The sequence below is a fragment of the Ovis canadensis genome, chromosome 1 (assembly GCF_042477335.2).
Source record: "Ovis canadensis isolate MfBH-ARS-UI-01 breed Bighorn chromosome 1, ARS-UI_OviCan_v2, whole genome shotgun sequence".
In the NCBI taxonomy this organism is placed as follows: domain Eukaryota; kingdom Metazoa; phylum Chordata; class Mammalia; order Artiodactyla; family Bovidae; genus Ovis; species Ovis canadensis.
Window position 1 is genome coordinate 161,511,608 of NC_091245.1, and position 21,652 is coordinate 161,533,259.

At 39.1% G+C, this 21,652-nt stretch overlaps 1 protein-coding gene across 1 annotated transcript in view; it reads right to left on the bottom strand.

Moving 5' to 3' along the window:
* The window catches only part of PROS1 (protein S), a 66,477-nt gene extending 44,848 nt beyond the window's left edge, over positions 1-21,629 (bottom strand). The window contains exon 1 of the mRNA XM_069578977.1: positions 21,331-21,629. Within this exon, the coding sequence (XP_069435078.1) occupies positions 21,331-21,406 (76 nt within the window). The 5' untranslated portion in view covers positions 21,407-21,629. The remainder of the gene's footprint in view (positions 1-21,330) is intronic.
* Positions 21,630-21,652: the final 23 nt, after the last annotated feature.

Below are 21,652 nucleotides of genomic sequence, written 5' to 3' on the forward strand. Positions count from 1 at the left end.
AAAGGATAACAAAGCTAATAATTTTTAAAAAATGATTCTGTCTAAATAAATTTTGTCTGAATTTGAAAGTTTGTTTTAGTTTACCTAGGTTCAGCCCAATAATACTTTCAACTGGGATGGTGTATCAGTTCAGTTCAGTTCAGTTCAGTTGCTCAGTCGTGTCCGACTCTTTGCGACCCCATGAATCTCAGCACGCCAGAACAACTTTCAAAGTGCATATTACTGATTTCATTTGATCCTACATAAATAATGAAATATGCTACAGGATAAAATTATCATTTCCATTTTCTTATTGAAGAAATTTCGGAGCTGAAAGAAATTACATGTATTTTTCAAGATCACAGAGCTACAAAGTGGTGCTAAGGAGACAGGAATCTTTAAAATTTATTTATTTTTAATTGGAGGATAATTACTTTACAATATTGTGTTGGTTAATACGATACATCAACGTGCATCAGCCTTAAGTACACATACTTCCCTTCCCTCTTGAACCTCCATCTTGAATCACCCTCCCACACCAAGCCACCCCTCTGGGTTGTCACAGAGCCCCAGTTTGAGTTCCCTGAATCATACAGCAAATTCCCACTGACTATTTTACATATGGTGGTACATATGTTTCCATGCTACTCTCTCCATTTGTCATACCCTCCCTTCACCCACTGTGTCCATACGTCTGTTCTCTCTGTCTGCGTCTCCACTGCAGCTCTGCAAATAGGTTCATCAATACCATCTCTCTAGATTCCATACATATGCATTAATATATGATATTTGCTTTTCTCACTCTGACTTACTTCATTCTGCATAGTAGGCTTTAGGTTTATCCACCTCATCAGAATGGACTCAAATGTGTTCCTTTTCATGGCTGAGTAACATTCCATTGCATATATGTACCACAGTTTATTCATCCATTCATCTGTGGACGGACATGGGGACAAGAATTTAAATATACCTATCCTCCAGTGCTCTTTCTTCTATGTATTCTACCACTTAAATGCCCACAATGTATCTGATTTAAAAAAATAAATTATGTGGTTGTGTAGTGGACATACTTGGTATCTTAAATAAGACATGTATTGTCTGTTATAAAATAAACCCACTCATCTAACAGAATGTGTTTTCAAAGGAATCTACCATTCCTTGTCAAAAAGCTATAAATGTGACATCATGGAACTAAACTAAAACTACAGAACTGTAGGATGAGACAAATATATGTTCTGAAGTGTTCTTATCACTGGCTCAAAGTCTATCTGCCCCCAAATATCTATCCTGCTGGCATGCAGGAGTGTCTAAGAAGTTTAATTATTTATCATAATATTAAATATGGCACCATAAGCACATACATGCTCTTTTTGTATTATCTCCTATTAACCCTGTCTCACTGTTAAACACATAATAAACTAAAACTCAGAGAAATGGAGTTTAATCTTACCAAATTCACATAACTGAGAACAAAGTTCATCAAGCCTGGCTCCAAAACCCACTCTCTTTCTGCATCATCACACTGTCTCTAATCATTTGTTTCACTTCTTTTAGATTAAAAAGTTTTTCAAGAAAATCCTTGTGAAAAGCCAACTAACACGTTTGAAAGTGTTACATTCAGATCAAAATTTTTAGGTTATATTTTGTTATGAGTAGCCCTAGAAACATGACTGAATCGGCTTGATTTTTTACCTTATCGGAGTCATCCCTTCTTCAAAATAACGACCACAGAAGCTGAACAATTATGTCAATAACACAACCACTGACTCCCTCAATGGGAGCAAAAATTTTTTTCAGCATAAATTTGATTAAACAACAAAAAATAATTTATTGTTGTTGGTACATACTTCATTTAACACCTGTCATAAGGATAGTGGAGTTAGCATTGCCTCTGTGGTGGTGGTGGTGGTTTAGTTTCTAAGCCATGTCCAACTCTTTGTGACCCCATGGATCATAGCCCCCCAGGCTCCTCTGTCCATGGGATAAGAATATTGGAGTGGGTTGCCATTTCCTTCTCCAAGGGATCTTCCCCACCCAGGGATCACACCCACAGAACTGCATCTCCTGCAGTGCAGGCAATTTCTTTTACAGCTGAGCCATCAGGGAAGCTCAGCATTGCCTCTTCTCACAGGAAAATTCCCTCACTGTTCAGTTCAGTTTGACCTCCATCAAGAGTTAAAGAAAAAACGTTAAAAGCCCCTTTCCCACTTAGGTGTCCAAGCCTGCTCTCTTCTGTTCAGAAGGGTCAGAACTGCACGTTGTCCAAAACCAATCAGTCAGATGCAGGTGAGGTAGCAGACGGAGGAGACCCAAACTTTAGGCTAGTTCATCCTCTGGATCTCTTACCTTTGCAGAGATAGTTCTCACATTCCTCCCTCCTAAAACTCACCTTTTTAAACTCTGCTTTCTGTCTCTTCTTTTAGCCCCTCTTGGCATCCCCCAAATGAAAAACTGTCCCTAAAAGAATTTATCTGAGAAGGGAATTTTAGGCTAGCCTTTGGTTTGGCAGAGTGTTTGAATCTTTGTTTCTTCTTCAGTGTGGGACAGGGTCAGGGAAATGGCATCCAATGTACAAACAGGACAATTAGATAACACTTTGAGATGTAATTGTGCCTCCTATCTCTCAACTGCTGAAATGGCATGTTTTGCTTACACAAAGACTGGTAAAAATAGAATTGCTATTTTTGATTGATATAGGAAGTTACTATTGTTATTTTCCAAATGATATAGAAAAACCATTAGTTAATAATGATTGGAAATTTTATTTTACAAATTTCATTTTAAATAATCACATATTTGAGGGAGAAAGGATACATGTATATGTATGGCTGAGTCCCTTTGCTGTTCACCTGAAACTACCACAACATTGTTAATCAGCTATACTCCAATACAACATAAAAAGTTTAAAGACTGAAAAAATTAATCATCACATATTAAGTGTAAAAATCTTTGATTTTTATTATAAAGATTTATACAATAGAATATTTACAATTGAGGAGGGGTGTTAAAAATATGAAGGTTGCAAGGACTAAGAAAAAAACCAAAGATAGATTTTTAATTAGGCATTCATCAGGCTACATAATTATTACAACTTCAGAAAAGCTTGTGTTAGCCTTAAGAAACAAATGTTATGTCTGTACATATGTTATACGTCTATTCTTTTAAAGTAAAGTTTATTTTTTTTTTAAAGAGAGCTAAAATACTAGCTAATACACTTCTCTACATTTCACATTTGTTTCTTATTGAGGTCCAACTCCCATATCTGTACACCACTACCAAAAAAACCGTAGCCTTGACTACACTGCTGAGCAACTGATTCTTCTCATATTATTATATTACGGATTGGGAAAACATTTTAAAAAGTATTCTGTAAAGGTGAACCATGCCTCTGTCTTTCAAGAGGACTAAGCAATGAAAGGCTGACAAGAAACAATTTAAGAGAATCAAATACTGTAAGAGGTAGGTCTGTGAGCAAGTGAAAGTCACTCAGGCATGTCTGACTCTTTGCGACCCCATGGACTATACAGTCCATGGATTCTTCAGGCCAGAATACTGGAGTGGGTATCTTTTCCCATCTCCAAGGGATATTCCCAACCCAGGGACCGAACTAGGTCTCCCGCATTGCATGTGGATTCTTTACCATCTGAGCCACAAGGGAAGCCCAAGAATGACTGGAGAGGGTAGCCTATCCCTTCTCCAGCGGATCTTCCCAACCCGGAATTGAACCGGGGTCTCCTGCATTGCATGTGGATTCTTCACCAACTGAGCTATAAGGGAAACCGTAAGAGGTAGGTCTGGATAAGGTCTAAATCTAGGAAAGAAGAAGAGGAGACAACCTGTGAAGTAGATAGTATACATATAAAGGTGAGTTTTATAACATTTGGATTAGGAGAAATGAGGGTTGGCATTTAGAAGTAGGAAAGCAGTGGCATTTTAAAAAATGTGATCATTGACCCCCCTCCCCCTTCTAGAACAGATCAAATGAGTAGGGAAACAATGCTTGAACTGTTTAGTCACAAAAGAAGTGAAATGAACCTCTTCTTACTTGAAGATTTAATTGTAACTAATTTACAGCCCCTAGTCTAGGATAAAAGAGTAAATCGAACACTCTGCCAATTATCTCCAAGATTAAACCTTTGCTTTAGCCCTAGACAAAGACAGGGGTACACAGTAGTTACTCCTTCCAAAACTACAAATACTTCTACCCAAAAGACAGAACAGGCAGCTTATTACCTTGAAATAAACTATATTGTCCATTTCTGTTATTTCATGTGTTTGCTCTCAGTAAGTGATAAATTAAGGTATTTTTGAAGGAACTCAGAATTCAGAGTTTGGCAAGGTCTAAAGAGGAAATTTCTATAGCCCTCTCTTTTCTCCTCTAAACAACTATACTGTAAATTGGTTATACTTTCTGAGGCTACAACAAGAGGTCTCTTTTTAGGATGTGCAGCAAGATATTTATGTAGTCAGCTTGCTTTGTCTTTTTTACCTCCTACACATTAGGACACCAAAACACCATCTGATTTGATGTCATGTAACAAGAGGTTACAGCCCAGTAAATGTTTTGTTTTCGTTCTATTTGACCTATTTTGTCAGGGTGGCGTCAATTAATATTATTAGTTCAGTGGCCTGTGTCTGTATTTACGTTTGGAAAAGCAAAAGGCAACAATAAGAGCTGGCCTAATTCTGCAATACCCCTCTTCCTGCACCATCTCCCAGACCTCCCCAATAAGCAATAAGTATGAAGCATGCTTAGAGGCTTAGGAAGACTAGATCTCAAAGGCTTCCCATTTTGACTCTTGTGCTGTGCTTAGTCGCTCAGTCGTGTCAATATTTTGCAACCCCACGGACTGTTGCCCACCAGGCTCCTCTGTCCATGGGATTCTCCAGGCAAGAATACTGGAGTGGGTTGCCATGCCCTCCTCCAGGGGTCTATCCAACTCAGGGATCGAACCCAGGTCTCCCACACTGCAGGTGAATTCTTTACCATCTGAGTCACCAGGGAGTCCCACCAGGGAGACTCTTAGGATATAACTATTTTTTAAGTGATGATGTAGAAATAAGATTATTTGGAATGTTGGTAAAGCATTGACTAGATGTTTATAATTCAACATAATTTCTACCAACCTTTCAGAACTCCCTGTGGACTTTCTAAAAGGCTGTAAGACACAGTCTAAATAATAGTGGAGTAAAATGATAACTTTGGAAAGGAGAAAAAATGATTGGGATAAGAAATTGAGGAAAAGAAGGAAAATAAAACAAGTAATAAGGAAAGATGCATTTAATGTATATTGAGTGGGATCAAGTAGTGCAACTAGAAAAAGTTATTTCAAAGAGTAATGTGCTCTTTACCTTGACAATTACCCTTGACCAATACCCACAAAGTCTTAAATAGAAGCCTGCCCAGTTACCTAGGACTCATAAGTTTCCCAAAAGCATTGTCCCTTTAGAAACATAGACCACCAGTCTATGTCCGATGCAGGATACAGCATGCTTGGGGCTGGTGCATGGGGATGACCCAGAGAGATGTTATGGGGAGGGAGGTGGGAGGGGGGTTCATATTTGGGAACGCATGTACACCCATGGTGCATTCATGTCAATGTATGGCAAAACCAATACAGTACTGTAAAGTAAAATAAAGTAAAAATTAAAAAAAAAAGAAAGAAACATAGACCTTAACAACCACAGAGGCTGTATATTGTCACCCTGCTTATTTAACTTATATGCAGAGTACATCATGAGAAATGCTAGACTGGAAGAAACACAAGCTGAAATCAAGATTGCCGGGAGAAATATCAATAACCTCAGATATGCAGATGACACCACCCTTATGGCAGAAAGTGAAGAAGAACTAAAGAACCTCTTGATGAAAGCGAAAGAGGAGAGTGAAAAAGTTGGCTTAATACTTAACATTCAGAAAACTAAGATCATGGCATCTGGTTCCATCACTTCATGGCAAATAGATGGGGAAACAATGGAAACAGTGACAGACTTTATTTTGGGGAGCTCCAAAATCACTGCAGATGGTGACTGCAGCCATGAAATTAAAAGATGCTTGCTCCTTGGAAGGAAAGTTATGACCAATCTAGACAGCATATTAAAAGGCAGAGACATTACTTTGCTGACAAAGTAAAGTCTGTCTAGTCAAAGCTATGGTTTTTCCAGTAGTCATGTATGGATGTGAGAGTTGGACTATGAAGAAAGCTGAGCACCAGAGAATGATGCTTTTGAACTGTGGTGTTGGAGAAGACTCTTGAGAGTCCCTTGGACTGCAAGGAGATCCAATCAGTCCATTCTAAAGGAAATCGTCCTGAATATTCACTGGAAGGACTGATGTTGAAGCTGAAACTCCAATACTTTGGCCACCTGATGGAAAGAGCTGACTCTTTTGAAAAGACCCTGATGCTGGGAAAGATTGAGGGCAGGAGAAGAAGGGGACGACAGAGGATGAGATGGTTGGATGGCATCACCGACTCAATGAACATGAATTTGAGCAAGCTTTTGGAGTTGGTGATGAATAGGGAAGCCTGGTGTGCTGCAGTCCATGGGGTTGCAGAGTAGGACACAATTGAATGACTGAACTGAACTGAACTGAACCACCACAGAAGAATTCTAAACCAGCTACCTAGTCAATGTAATCAACTTATGACCATCTTCAAAAATAATGAAATAACAGCTAAAAATCACTAGATAATCGCATAAAATTAGTAGCATGAAAGAGAAGGGCAAGAGGAACATATAGACCCGAAAGGAAACAGAGGTAACCGAAGACATAGTAGCTAACTTTCAAAAATCTGTAAATAATATCATAAATAAACTGAGAAAATCTGGCATCTATAAAATGAAAGTATGTCATGATAAAGAAGTAGAGAACTAAAATATTATATAGAAATAAAAAAGTGAAAGTGAAAGTCACTCAGTTGTGTCCGACTCTTGAATTCTCCAGGCCCGAATACTGGAGTGGGTAGCTGTTCCCTTCTCCAGGAGATCTTCCTAACCCAAAAAAGTTAAAGGATGAATTAAAAAATAGTATGGATTACTCCTCACACCTCAAAAAGTCAGCCCTTTTTTATACCTATTGCTTTGACAAAGATTTTAAAAGAAGTTAAAATCCAACGTTGGCAAAGATGAAAGGAATTAGGTACTCTTAAAATCTACTTTTGAAATCAGATTTCCAAAGGATATCTATTATAAAGTAATTGCAGTTTTGCATTATTGAACTTTGCCATTTGATATTGGAATAAATTCTGAAATCAATGCGGTTATGTTATACATCATTTTAATGTGCATTTCTCGCTTTATACTTTTTGCTAATGAATTATTACTTGTCTACTTTATATATATTTTACATTATGGAAATGATGTTAGACAAAAAGCAAAATCGAGCCATTTTCTTATTCAAGTTCAAAATGGTCCATAAAGCAGCAGAGCCATTCTCAACATCAATAACGCAATTGGCCCAGGAACTGCTAATGAACATACAGTGCAGTGAAGTTTTGCAAAGGAGACCAGAGCCTTGAAGATGAGGAGCACAGTGGATGGCCACTGGATGTTTACAATAACCACTTGAAAGCCATCACTGAAGCTGCTCCTCTTGCGACTAAATGAGAAGCTGCCAAAGAACGCAACGTCAACCATTCTACGGTCATTTGGCATTTGAAGCAAACTGAAAAGGTGAAAAAACTTGATAAGTGGCTGCCTCATGAGCTGAAATCAAATTAAAAAAATAATCATTTTGAAGTGTCTTATGCTACCCAACAACAACAAAGCATATTTCAATCAGATTGTGGCCTGTGACGTAAAGTGGATTTTATACAGCCAGGGACAACCAGCTCAGTGGTCGGACCAAGAAAACGCTCCAAAACCCTTTCCAAAGCCAAACTTGCACCCCCTAAAAAGGTCACGATCACTCTTTGGTGGTCTGCTGCCGGTCCAATCCGCTACAGTTTTCTGAATCCCTGTGAAACCATTACATCAGAGAAGTATGCTCAGCAAATTGATGAGATGCACCAAAAACTGAAATGCCTGAAGCCAGCACGGGTCAACAGAAAGTGCCAATTCTTCTCAGTGACAACACCCACCACACATCTCACAACCAAAGCTTCAGAAGTTGAACGAATTGGGCTATGAAGCTTTATCTCATCTGCCGTATTCATCTGGCTTCTCGCCAACCAATTACCACTTCTTCAAGCATCTCAACAACGTTTTGCAGGAAAAATGCTTCCACAACCGGAAGGACACAGAAATTGCTTTCCAAGAGTTCGTTGAGTCCTGAAGCATGGATTTTTATGCTACAGGAATAAACAAACTTATTTCTAACTGGCAAAAATGTATTGATTGTAATCATTCTTATTTTGATTAAGAAAGATATGATTGAGCCTAGTTACAATGATTTAAAATTCAGGGTGTGAAATGCAATTACTTTTGCACCAACCTAAATAATAACAATAAGTGTCTAAAACATTTTAATAGTCACACTCTTAAACTAATATATATAGGATGGATAAACAACAAGGTCCTACTACATAGCACAGGGAACTACATTCAATATCCTGTAATAAACCAAAATGAAAAAGAATATTGTAACTATATAAATAGCCCAGTCACTTTGCTGTACACCAGAAACCAACACACCACTGTAAATCAACTATATTCCAATACAATTTATTTAAGAAAAAAAAGAGTAATTGGGGGCCACCTTGGAGGCTGTCTACCACAGGCCAAACTAATTTTGCCCTTTGGGTGTTTTCTGTACTTTGTAATCATTATTCTGTTTTTTCCCTGGGTAGATATTTTTAGAATTTTTCATTACATTAAAGAGTAAGATTTTCGACCAGTTAAAAAAAAAAAAAAAAAGGTGCACTCTTTAGATATTCAACTAACAATTCCATTTCTAGGACATTAAACTGAGGAAATGAACATGGACATATGTAAAGAAATATATATGAATATGTTCATCATAATACTGTTGATATAAGCAGATCACTGGAAATAATATAAATGTCCAAAAATATGACTTTGTTTAAATATATTATGATGAACATTCATAAAGGAAAATTGTAAATCTGTTTTAAAGTGTGACATAGATTTTGATTTATTGATATAAAAACAATCATCATTCTTAGGTGAAATAACATGTTACAAATACTATTAAGGGCAAAATTCCATTCTTTCATTTACATATTTTAATTTCTAAGTAGGTACATATAGAAAAAAGGGATTAGAAAAATATAAAGCAAAATGTCACTTTGGTCTCTTGCTAGTGAAGCTATAGATGTATTTTTTTAAGCACATTATATTAAGCACGGTTTAAAAATGTAAAGAGATAGTAGGATATAGCTAGTAGTTTAAGTTGGGGAAAGCTGTCCAATAGGGACAGAAGGTCAAAATGGAACCCTAGGAAACTCTAACATTTAAAGAAAAGCAGAAATCATCAAAACAACAGAAACAGAACTAGTAACACATATGTAGAGGCAGAAAGAAAATTTGAAGATAATGCTTCTAGACATAAAAGGAGGTCAATTTCAAAAGGATAAGTTTCAACAGTGTCAAAATGTATATAGTTGGCTTAACAATAGGATCACCATTAACATTCTCTGTCCTCAATACCCATGGGATGGTGAGAAGAGAGGAGACCTCCAGAAGGAACTGTTTCTTCAAGAAGATCAAGTGAGAATAGGAAGTGAAAGAGTGGCTAATAACTTTAATAGAGGTGAAGAGGAAGCATAATGTTTTCCTCAAGTTAGGAAAGTGCATCACGGAATAGCTGTGAAACTCAGGAGAAAATGCCAAGTAGGCTATTTTGAAAGATGGAAAATATCATATAATTGCAGGAAGTTACAGTTTTACCACTTCTATGGAGATTTAAAAGCAAATGTTCTTGAATGTGTCCCTTTTAAGTCCATTCCAAAAAATGGACCAGAGGACTAACAAGAATTATGCTAATAGACTAGAACCAGTAAGAGCTGGTCCCTATTGCTTCACTCCATTGTAGAAAGGTTCAGAATCTATGTGGGTAAATCACCCTTATTCCACTTGTCCCTCCAGCCTGGAGAATCCAATTTCTATATCTGGACAATGCAATATAAATAAACCTCTTAAAGGAAGAAGTTATTGCCTATACTAGACTTAATAATACTTAATTTGTCACATTTATAAAACCAAAACTGCAACTTTAAAATATTAAAGCAACTTTCATAGTTTTAACTTGAACCTTTGAAACCCTAGTTCCTAAAGGTTCTGTTACCGCATAGCTCATTATTTTTTACTGGAGACCTTCCTTACAGCTGAGTTCTCCCTCCATGGGGCTCAGCTTCTTTTCTCCCTTCTCTGACATCTTCTCCCTTTCTCGTTCCCCGGCCACTGCCTACTGTCACCTTGGCAAATTTCTGTTCACTTCTTATACAGAATCATTTATCTCTATTCTCTGCTATGGCCTTACAGACCAGAATGACTCAAACTCAAAGTGAAGAATTACCTGAGGGTCTTGTTAAAATGTGTTTTCTGAATTAACAGGTCTAAAGTGGTGCTAAAGATACTTCTTTTTTTTTCTTAAAAAAAATTTTTTTTAATATGAACTATTTTAACATCTTCATTAAATTTGGTATACTTCATTTTTTTCTTAAAAAAATTTTTTTTAATATGAACTATTTTAACATCTTCATTAAATTTGGTAAAATATGGCTTCTGTTCTATGTTTTGCTTTTGGCAATGAGGTGTGTGGGTCCTTAGCTGCCCGACCAGACACTGAACCAGCATCCCCTGCATTGGAAGGTGAAGTCTTAACCACTGGACTGCAGTAAGTCCCTTCATTTCTAATAAATTCCCCAGTAATTGGGCTTCCCTGGTGGCTCAGACGGTAAAGCGTCTGCCTGCAACGCGGGAGACCCAGGTTCGGTCCCTAGGACGGGAAGATCCCCTGGAGCAGGAAATGGCAACCTACTCCAGTACTCTTGCCTGGAAAATTTTACGGACTGAGGAGCCTGGCAGGCTACAATCCATGGGGGTCACAAAGAGTTGGACACGACTGAGTGACTTCACTTTTCAATGATGCTTCTGGTCACTGGATGACACTTGAGTGTAAATCTATAGACCATTTATTGGGGACTTCACAGCCTAAGTCTAAAGGCATTTTCAAGGCAATTTCTAAAATAACAATTCTCACCATAGGAACAATTTTAATATTAACTGTTACAATATTTTTTTTCAGGCTGCCACTTTAACAGCCAACTTAACGTCATTATACTAAGTTCCCAGGTAGTCTGTTAGTTGCTGCTGCTGCTGCTAAGTCACTTCAGTCGTGTCCGACACTGTGTGACCCCACAGACGGCAGCCCACTAGGCACCCCCGTCCCTGGGATTCTCCAGGCAAGAACACTGGAGTGGGTTGCCATTTCCTTCTCCAATGCATGAAAGTGAAAAGTGAAAGGGAAGTCACTCAGTCGTTCCGACTCTTCGTGACCCCATGGACCGCAGTCTACCAGGCTCCTCTGTCCATGGGATTTTCCAGGCAGGAGTGCTGGAGTGGGGTGCCATCACCTTCTTCGAGTCTGTTAGTAGGAATAGTTAATTATGCTCTCTCTCTATAACAAATTCTACTCAGATAGTTAAAACAACTTCACACTGTGTAATATACATTACCAAAAGTTTAAATGGGCAATAAGTATTTGTCCTTCTCTTAGAGGAAGAAACATGAATCTTAACCTTGGAGGAAAAATGTATGTAACAGGGAAAATGCCAAACATTCCATGTGCTTTCTTGGGTTGGGTGCTATTACAGTATAAGCAGATGTGAGTTTTGTCACTTCCATGCTATGCAGTCGAGAACAAGCAGGGCTCCTCCATCGCTTTCTTTTCTTTCAGGGACAATGGGGGCCATGTGTTCCAGATGGTACAACTAAAGATGTAAGAGATTTACACAAACCACACTGGACTTCACACGACTGAAAAATTAACTCATCTTGCTAAGTTACTGAGATGTGGTGATTTGAGTATTAATTTGAAGATTTGTGGATTAAAGTGTTATCACCCCATATCTTATCTTTTATTCGGTTCTCTCATGGAGTTACCATGGAGTTCAGGTTCAGCTCCCTGAACTCGTGCCTGGACTTCTGTCCTATGAACCTATGAGATAATACATTGTATTGTTTTAAGATGCTAGGTTTACGGTTATTTGTTACAAAACAATAGAAAGCTAATGCAAAAAGGTATATATGATTTTGAATCAGGCTGGATGTACTCAGTTCAGTTCAGTCGCTCAGTTCAGTTCAGTTGCTCAGTCGTGTCCAACTCTTTGCGACTCCATGAATCGCAGCACACCAGGCCTCCCTGTCCATCACTATCTCCCGGAGTTCACTCAGACTCACATCCATCGAGTCAGTGATGTCATCCAGCCATCTCATCCTCGGTCGTCCCCTTCTCCTCCTGCCCCTAATCCCTCCCAGCATCAGAGTCTTTTCCAATGAGTCAACTCTTCGCATGAGGTGGCCAAAGTACTGGAGTTTCAGCTTTAGCATCAGTCCTTCCAAAGAACACCCACAGGTGATCTCCTTCAGAATGGATTGGTTGGATCTCCTTGCAGTCCAAGAGACTCTCAAGAGTCTTCTCCAACACCACAGTTCAAAAGCATCAATTCTTCGGCGCTCAGCCTTCTTCACAGTCCAACTCTCACATCCATACATGACCACAGGAAAAACCATAGCCTTGACTAGACGGACCTTAGTCAGCAAAGTAATGTCTCTGCTTTTGAATATGCTATCTAGGTTGCTCAGTCGCTCAGTCATGTCCAGTTCTTTGTGACCCCATGGACTGCGACATGCCAGGCTTCCTTGTCCATCACCAACTACCGGAGCTTGCTCTAACTCATGTCCATTGAGACGGTGATGCCATCCAATCATCTCATCCTCTGCCATCCCCTTCTCCTCCTGCCTTCAATCTCTCCAGCATCAGGGTCTTTTCCAATGAGTCAATTCTTCACATCAGGGAGCCAAAGTACTGGTGTTTCAGCTTCAGCATCAGTCCTTCCAATGAATATTCAGGGTTGATTTCCATTAGGATGGACTGGTTAGATCTCCTTGCAGTCCCAGGGACTCTCAAGAGTCTTCTCCAACACCACAGTTCAAAAGCATCAATTCTTTGGTGCTCAACTTTCTTTAGAGTCCAACTCTCACATCCGTATGTGACTAATGGAAAAACCATAGCTTTGACTAGATGGATCTTTATTGGCAAAGTAAAGTCTCTGATTTTTAATATGCTGTCTGGTTGGACTGCTAATTTTGTTCCATGTGCGAGCTAGAGCCACCAGCTTCAGTTCTAACTGCTGGATAGGCTGGCTAATGCCATCCCAGACAAAACCTTGGCACACACTGAACAGCACTGAGAAGCCAGATACTCCCTGACATAATATAAAAGAAAGACTATACAAAGGATAGGAGATTGATGTTCTGCCCGAATTGTTCATGTGATTCTTACCTATTCACCACCTTACTTATCCTCCCCACTTCCTAATACAGACAAAAAAAGAATATGTTTTCATGATTATCATAGATTATTGAGGAAATCATCAGATTTTTTTAAAAAACTGTATTGGCTGTTCTCCCTAGATTAGAAATCCTTCTGGGAGGGGCTGCAACAAAAACTGGGCTCCCAGATTTCAAGTGCCATGGGAGGAAGCTGGGTGGTTGAGCTTAGGCATCAGCCTATACTGACCTGAATCGTCAGTAGTCAAATCTTGGAGAAAGGATTAACAAGCAAGGATCTCCCAAGATCGAAATGGAAAGACAACCCAAAAAATTATTCATTGAGGTTTTCACCCCAAAATTCTCTGGGTTAGCAAATAATACAATGAAATCACCACCTCATCTTAATTAGCAATATTGAATCTGGATAGAGCCAGAATCTCTTGAATAAAGGAGAAGAGAGATGCCTTTGAGGAAGCATCTGTAAACTTTTTTCCTAGTTTTCCCCAAAGCAAAATAAACGCACTGAGTAACTGCACTAAGGAAAGAGACTCCCAAAACATTACTCATTATTACATACCTAAGATCTAAGATCAAAACACCTAAGATATGAAGTATCTGTTTAGAACTGAGGTTTATGAGCCTCAGCTGATAAAGGGAATTCGTTCCTGAAACTATAGGTCCCATAAGACTCAGTCTTCAAACTGCGATTTCTTCCCAAGATCTGAGAACATGAAACTGTTTTCAGCAGCAATCTGGTCACATTGGAATATTCCTGCTCAAGTGAGAAACAAGTTGTTATATACCTGGGTGTCTACCACTAAGATGGCAGAATAGATTTTGATGGACCTCTTATATTTAAGGCATATTCATTCCAATTTTAGATGTTCTACTCTGAGCTTTTAACCATGAGTCTAAAAACTGCCAAATGTAGGTGGGAACCAAAACAAGAGAATGCTCTCCAGCTAGTCCAAAGTTCACCTCACGCAGTCTGTCATGTAGGCTGGCCAATGACTCATCAGATCCAACTGGAGTCAAATGGTCCACAGGATGGCAGGGTACACTTGAGAGACTGTAGCAAGCCCCAGAAGAATTTCAGTAGTGTTCCCTTTGAGTTGGGAGCAAGTCACATTTCTTTCAGCAACTATTTTCCCTTTGAGAAACTGTTCCTGGTGTCCTTTTGGACTTACGTGAAGATCTGAACACAGGACCACTTTGTGATTTGAACAGCTCATCAAGAACTAGATGCCATGTTTTTCATCCAGCCATAAATTTAGTTATGGCAGCAGTTCAGTGTTCAAATGGTATGAATGGGATGAGCTGAAATGAATGCTAAGTGGCCTGGGCTGATTGCTCACTCTCTTGACTTCTTTCTGTCCCTTTAGTCCCTTCATAGACTCAAGAGGAAAGGCCTACGACCAACAACAAAAATGAAAAGATGTACCAACATGAGCCAGAGGTAGACCTGCTACAAAGCTACAGCCATAAATGAACTGCAGCCTCTCTCAAGGGTAATCCTAATGGGCATGGGAGAAACAAAACCCTCACAATGGGCAGACGGATAAGCAGTTTTTCTCATTGTCCACTTTGCTTAGAATAAAAAATTATCTGAGATCAGGATCTAGGCTACTCTCTCACTGGTTACAAACGGTCTGTCCAGCTGTTCAGAGACCTGCTAAGAGTTAGATCTTAGGCCTAGAAACAAAGAAGTTTGGCCAAGAATTGCCCCAGAGCTGAGAATATTTGTGTTCCAAGACAGTGTTCACAAGACAGGCCCATGCCAGAGATTCTAAATTATAAAAGGGGATACAATGGCCCATTTAATGATTGTCAGTTGTGTTTCTTCTCAAGGTAATCTAGTGCAAGGCTCATAAACTCAAAAGTCAACAAGCGTCAGCTAGGTTCCATAAATAAGGGAAAAGAATTTGGTGACAAACAATGAGGAATACTTGGAATTACGGCAATCTTGAGAAGGTCCAGCTCTCTGTGACGCTGTGGACTATAGCCCTCCAGGCTCCTCTGTCCACAGAATTTTCTGGGTTAGAATCCTGGAGTGGGTTGCCATTACCTTCTCCAGGGGATCTTTCCAACCCAGGGATTGAACCGGTCTGCCACACTGCAGGCAGATTCTTTACCATCTGAGCCAGCAAGGAATTTACTGAGATGGTTTATTCCATAGAAAAAAGGTGTTAGTCACTCAGTCGTGTCCGACTCTTTACGACCCCAGGGACTGTAGCCCAGGAGGCTCCTCTGTCCATGGAATTCTCCAGGCATGAATACTGAAGTGGGTCGCCATTTCATTCTCCAGGGGATCTTCCCCACCCAGGGATCAAACTCGGGTCTCCTGGATTATAGGCAGATTCATGACCATCTGAGCCACCAGGGAAGTCCTCCAAATCACTGAGAGATGAATTTAAATGGAAATAAATGTTTGGTAAGAAGTGGCAAATGTATCATGATAAAAATTTTGACAATATTGTTTGTTTTGGTTCATTAACGAAGCTGTGGTTATACGAGGTTATAGAATCAGATACAATCAAATGGATAAAGAAAACTTAGATCATTAGTGGAGAAGACATGGAAGTTTGCTGACTTTCTTTTTACTTTTAGCTGTACCACATGGCTTGCAGGATCTTGGGTCCCTGACCAGGATAGAACCCAGGCCCAGGGCAGTGAAAGTGCTGAGTTCTAAGTACTGGACCTCCAAGGAATTCCCCAGTGACTTTCTATGTACTATTTGCTTGTATAACTGAATATTCAGCACTTAAGTTTTTGCTATGTTTCAAAAGTTACTTTCTTCAACTTTGTATAATTTTTTAATAGTTGAGGACTAGAAAGAATTTGCTCAATATTTTAAAAATGCTAAATGCTGAGAGGTAGTGACAAGCATATGAAAATGCTTAACTATGTTATAAGTAGAAGTTTAACCAATAACTAGATAATTAAAAATAAAAACATCAATGTTCAGGTATTTCCTATCCAGGTTAATATTAGCACAGGGAACATTCCTTACACAGTACTTATCTTAGGTTACACTTGCCAATTTAAATCATTTTCCTGAAATAACAGGTCCTACACTCCTTAGAATCCTTAGGCTTAGTCATTGATTAGGACTGTATTTGATTTTTCGCATGTTCTGATTTCACAGCAAGGACCTAGTTTTACTCAACTGCATTCATTCACTACCAAGACACAATGACTCAAGTAAGCAAACGGTTATCCCTCAAAGCCAAATTAATAGACTTTTCCAATAAATGGAAGTTCTAATTGTTCACTAGGATGCCATTGAAAGTTGCAAACATTTGAGTTTTTACAAAACACGTGTTGAAACAATTTTGGCCTAAGATCAAGGAGAGTTGAGAAGACTGGCAAAGAATTTTAAGTCTTTCTATAATTGCTTCCCACTCTACTTTAAATGTAACAATCACTGTGATTTCACAATAAGAAATAATTCTATAATTTTTTCAAACTTCATCAAAAAAAAGGTAGCTCTGAATCAGCTCTAGCTGAATCTTGCTATGTTAGAACGTGGGCCCAGTATTGCCAGATCTTTGTTTTCCAAAGAAGTCATAAAAACAAATTTTTAGATGAAATTTTATGATTTTTAAACTGCTACAAGGAGTAACACACAAGTCTGTGGTACATATGGCCTTCCGGCTGTTGCTTTGTTCTCTCAGGTTAGTGTCTGTTCAATACTCATAAAAAAAGCAGCAGTGGTGGCAAGGGTGGAGACTACATATAGACTCAATTACATAGATTTTCCTTCACAGAGGGCCACCAGACCAGACTCTTGCTCCTAAAAAAGACCCACCAAATCTGTTAGCAGAACTGCTATTCATTCAGGTGTTGGAAATGGGACAGATTACAAAATCCAACCAGTTACCTGGTGACTGGCTGACTAGCTAGGGCACTTTTTAAATGAAGAAGCAGCAATTCGTACTCAAAGGTAGAGAGATTTACTCTTCATTTAGACTTAATTTTTCTATCAGCACGAATACTGGTAGACTTGTTCAATGCTTTATGCTAAGCCACCCAACTTTACCTCCAAGGAATTAATTCCACAAAAGAAATAAGTCAATGGGATGATGACTTTGGCTTTCATTGGTTCATTATGTTTTATGGAATTATGCACTGATCAATTATTGAGAGCTCAGTTTGAGCTCTTTTTGTCCCTTTGAGACAAAAAGAGTCTCAAAATGTTGCTTCTCCAGTATAGCTGTGTGTGTAGGAACAACAGGGCTCAGATTCTTCCTCAATAAGTGTGTGGTTCATCTCACTGAGAAGAACAAAAAAAAAAAAAAAAATCAAACATGAAGAACTGCCTAAAAGCAAGAGACATATGAATTGGGTAGTGAAGCAGGAAGTCATGAATACCAGTCCTAGCTTAAAACCAAGAGACACAGGCAACCCCTAAAGCCAGTACCCATATTCCCTTGCTTGTTTTTTGTAAAAGTATTTTTTGGTATATAGGATGTGGTTGTATTCTAATATATCGTTCCAATCCATAAAGCACATCACATTGACACAGAACTGTGACTGAACTACATGGATATCATCTGATGATACTAAACTAGGAAATGGTAGCCTTGAGCCTTCTTCTCTGAGTGTGGTGACTGGAATCTGTTCAAGAGAGGTCCTTTCTACTGTACACTAGTTATTTGCATTATATTAGAAACATCTGCATTGCATTAGAAGTATTTTTCAAACTGTTCATGGATAAAGGGCATGTATGTATGTATGTATGTATGTATGTATGTTGTATGTATGCATGTTGTATGTGTGCATGTTGTATGTATGCATGCATGTTGTATGCATGTTGTATGCATGCGTGTATGCATGTTGTGTGTATGTGTGCATGTTGTGTGTATGTATGCATGTTGTGTGTATGTATGCATGTTGTGTGTATGTATGCATGTTGTGTGTATGTATGCATGTTGTACAGCCAATTGGAATGTGTAGACTTCTGTTGTTTCTGCTTCCTTCCCAGCATCCATTCCTTTGTGAGAGTGGTCTTTCTGACACTCTTCCTGATTCTAGTGAGCGGTCAATCACAGGACTCCAGAAATAAGCTAAGCCAAAATAATCAGGCTCTCTTTTCTAAGAAATTCAATCATGAACAAGTATACACAGAACGAGAAGGTAGTTAGAACTGGGTTATCTGATGGCAGCTCCTAACATAGTGAGCACATGAGTTTCCACTATATAGATCACCTAAATGCCCAAGTCCCTGGCTTCCCTAGTCTTCCAATCAATTCACTCAGCTTTTTTTTCCCCCTCTTTTTTTCTTTATTTCTTCTTTTCTTTCTTTTTCTCTCTTCCTCTTCCTTCTTCCTTCCCTTTGCCTTTAGTTATCAAGAGTCATTGCTGTTGCTTATAGCTAAAGAATATTAATTAATATAGGTATTATCAGGCTTCTCACATTTTTCTCAGTATTTTAAAAGTTTAAATAGGAATAGATATCACTTAGCTATTAAAGAGTTTTACTGAACTTGGTGGACAGAAAAGATTGATTATGAAAAGCAAGGTTCTACATCCTAGATGTGATTAACAGCAGAAGAATATGGCACAGGGTGTTGTTATTGATGATGATGCTGTATACCAGACATTGTCTCTAACTCTTCCAGCACCAACCCCAACTCTAATCTAAACTTGATAAAAATCTCTCCATCACTGCAACACATTTTGAACTCTGAAATAAAGGGAATTTAAGAAAAGACAAAGCTAGATAAATGGTAAAAAAAAAAAAATTCAGAAAAGGAAAGAAAAAGTAGAAAAGAGAAGAAAAACATGAGTCATTAATGTCCAGGGTAGACACCTAAGCAGAAGTAGATGTCTGGAAAGGACCAAATTAGCACAGCCAAAGGGGACATCCTCTTTCCTCTATTTTTCTTCACACAGCCTTTAGTGTGGCATACAATATATAAAAGAATAAACTTTAAATCAATAGATAGATATACATATAGATCCAAATCTATATGTATGCATGTCTGAAAAGTCAGTTCATATCTCTGAACAATTTCAAAAAAGTTTATAAACTTTTTCCTTTAATGACTATTTCTATGGACTAAACAATGAATCATATAACAAATAGAACTTTAATTCTATCTCAAGTTTAAAATCTCAGGGAGTAAACACATTCCATCTATATCTCAGTTTTCTTATCAGTAAGCCAGAAATGATTTTTAATCCCATTAAACTATCATACTTTTTAAAACAAAGGTGTTATAGTGCCACCTATTCTTTATGGCCATATGAAGAATTAATTCTGCAAATTAATTCTTTATAGAAGAATTAATTTATCTATTCTATCAGTGTGTATATATAACAAGTGTATTTCTCCCTATGTATGGCATGGTTACACGGGTATAATCACAAACACAGCACACATCATTTTTAACTCAGCTACAGACAATGGTTTGTAAAACCAACTTAGCAACTACACAACAACAAAAGATTTAACAAAAATGTAACAATCTCTACAAAAACAAATGGTTTAGCAAATTTCTGTGGTGACAAGCAGTAAGTGTAGCAAGCCATTTTTGCCTTTTTCTCATTTCCAAAACACTGGTTATCAGACAAACACTTGATTGTCCTACTGAGCTATATAGATAATGAGTTAGTGTATGTGGTCCACATATAGGCTTAATGACAGAGGTTTGTATGTCGAAGTTCTGCAACAGACCTTTAATATAAAATCAATAAATGTTCTTTTAGCCTTTAAATTAGAATTTTAAAACATCACATTCATCCTGATCTGTAACTAAGAAAAATCAGTAGAATGTTGTGTGTGTTATGTTCAGTCGCTTCAGTCCTGTCTAACTCGCTGTGACTCTATTAACTGTTGTCCACCAGGCTTCTCTCTCCAGGGGATTTTCCCAGAAAGTAGGTTGTCGTTCTCTCCTCCAAGGGATCTTCTCAACCCAGAGATGGAACCCACGTTTCCTGCGTTAGCAGGCAGCTTCTTTACCACTTAAACACCGAGGAATGTTAGTAAATTCCTATTTAATTCTCCTGAAATTATATCTTTGTGAAACTTACAATGGAGCTTTAACCATTTATGGTGTAATTCAGTTTATCTCTCCCATGCCATTTCCTGAGAATAAAACATATCACAAGAAAGCATTTTTGACCAGCGAATGTGCTTAAACTTTAGAGAACAAACTAAGTGGCAACTAAAACGTACTAAATACCTTGATATGATTATATTCTTTCACAGAAAACTCAATATCCTGCCTTGAATCGAGGCACGGAAACATAAAGAACAAGACATACGAAGATAAACTAAAAAGAATTCCTGCGATGATCTCAGAAGAGCGGCACTCAGTGCCAAAAACTGTCAGTAAAAAACGATCTGAGAACTACAATATTTAACAGTCCTTTAGACTTCAAGGTTAAAAAAATGATCTGCTATGCAAACGCGCAGTCATCTCCTAACAATTCGTTTGTCAATGTTGAGATAAGCAGAGCAAGATCAAAGTCCAGAAATTGCAGAAGGGAGGTAGGCTGCAGCAGGGGGTGCCGGTTGGGGTCAGGCGCTTGTACAAATGGAAGACAAGAGGGGGTTGCCTTTCCTCCCTACTTTTATACTGCAGTGTGCTCATCCTTGTCATCTGACTGAGAACTTCCACTGTTAGGGGCAATTGGTAGGTAGGTGTTCTAACTCCTTCACTGATGTTTAGTATCACTCTTGTTTTAGAATCTGTCCCGTAGGCAAAAACGACTCCCATTTGACCCTGCCCCACCATTACAAGGCCCGCTAGATACATTGCTGATGGAAGCATTTACTGGAAACTTTCTAGGAGGCTGCAGCCCCAGAAAAGAAAACCCGTCCAACAGGGCTCGTAGTTCAGTTGGCACCGCTGAGGGAAAGAAGACAAGACGCTATTGATTACTCACAGTTCGCCTCCAAGAGGGGAAGCACTAGGGCGAGGCACGTCAGCAGCGTCCCCGTGAGCCCACCCAGGACCCTCATGGCGAAACGGGCGGAGGCGCGGGCAGAAGCGGCGGCGCGTTGCGGCGGGGACCCCAGCGCCCAGCGCGCGGCGGAGCTACGACCCGGGCGCCGCTAGTTGAGGACTGCGGCGCGGGGGCGCCTGCGAGCCAGTGCGCCAGTGCGCCAGTGCGCCAGCGGAGCCGCGGAGCCGGGGGCGGAGGGGACCGCCCGCTCCCAGCCCCCCGCCCGGCGGGGAAGTGATAACAGGGACATTTCCTGGAAGCT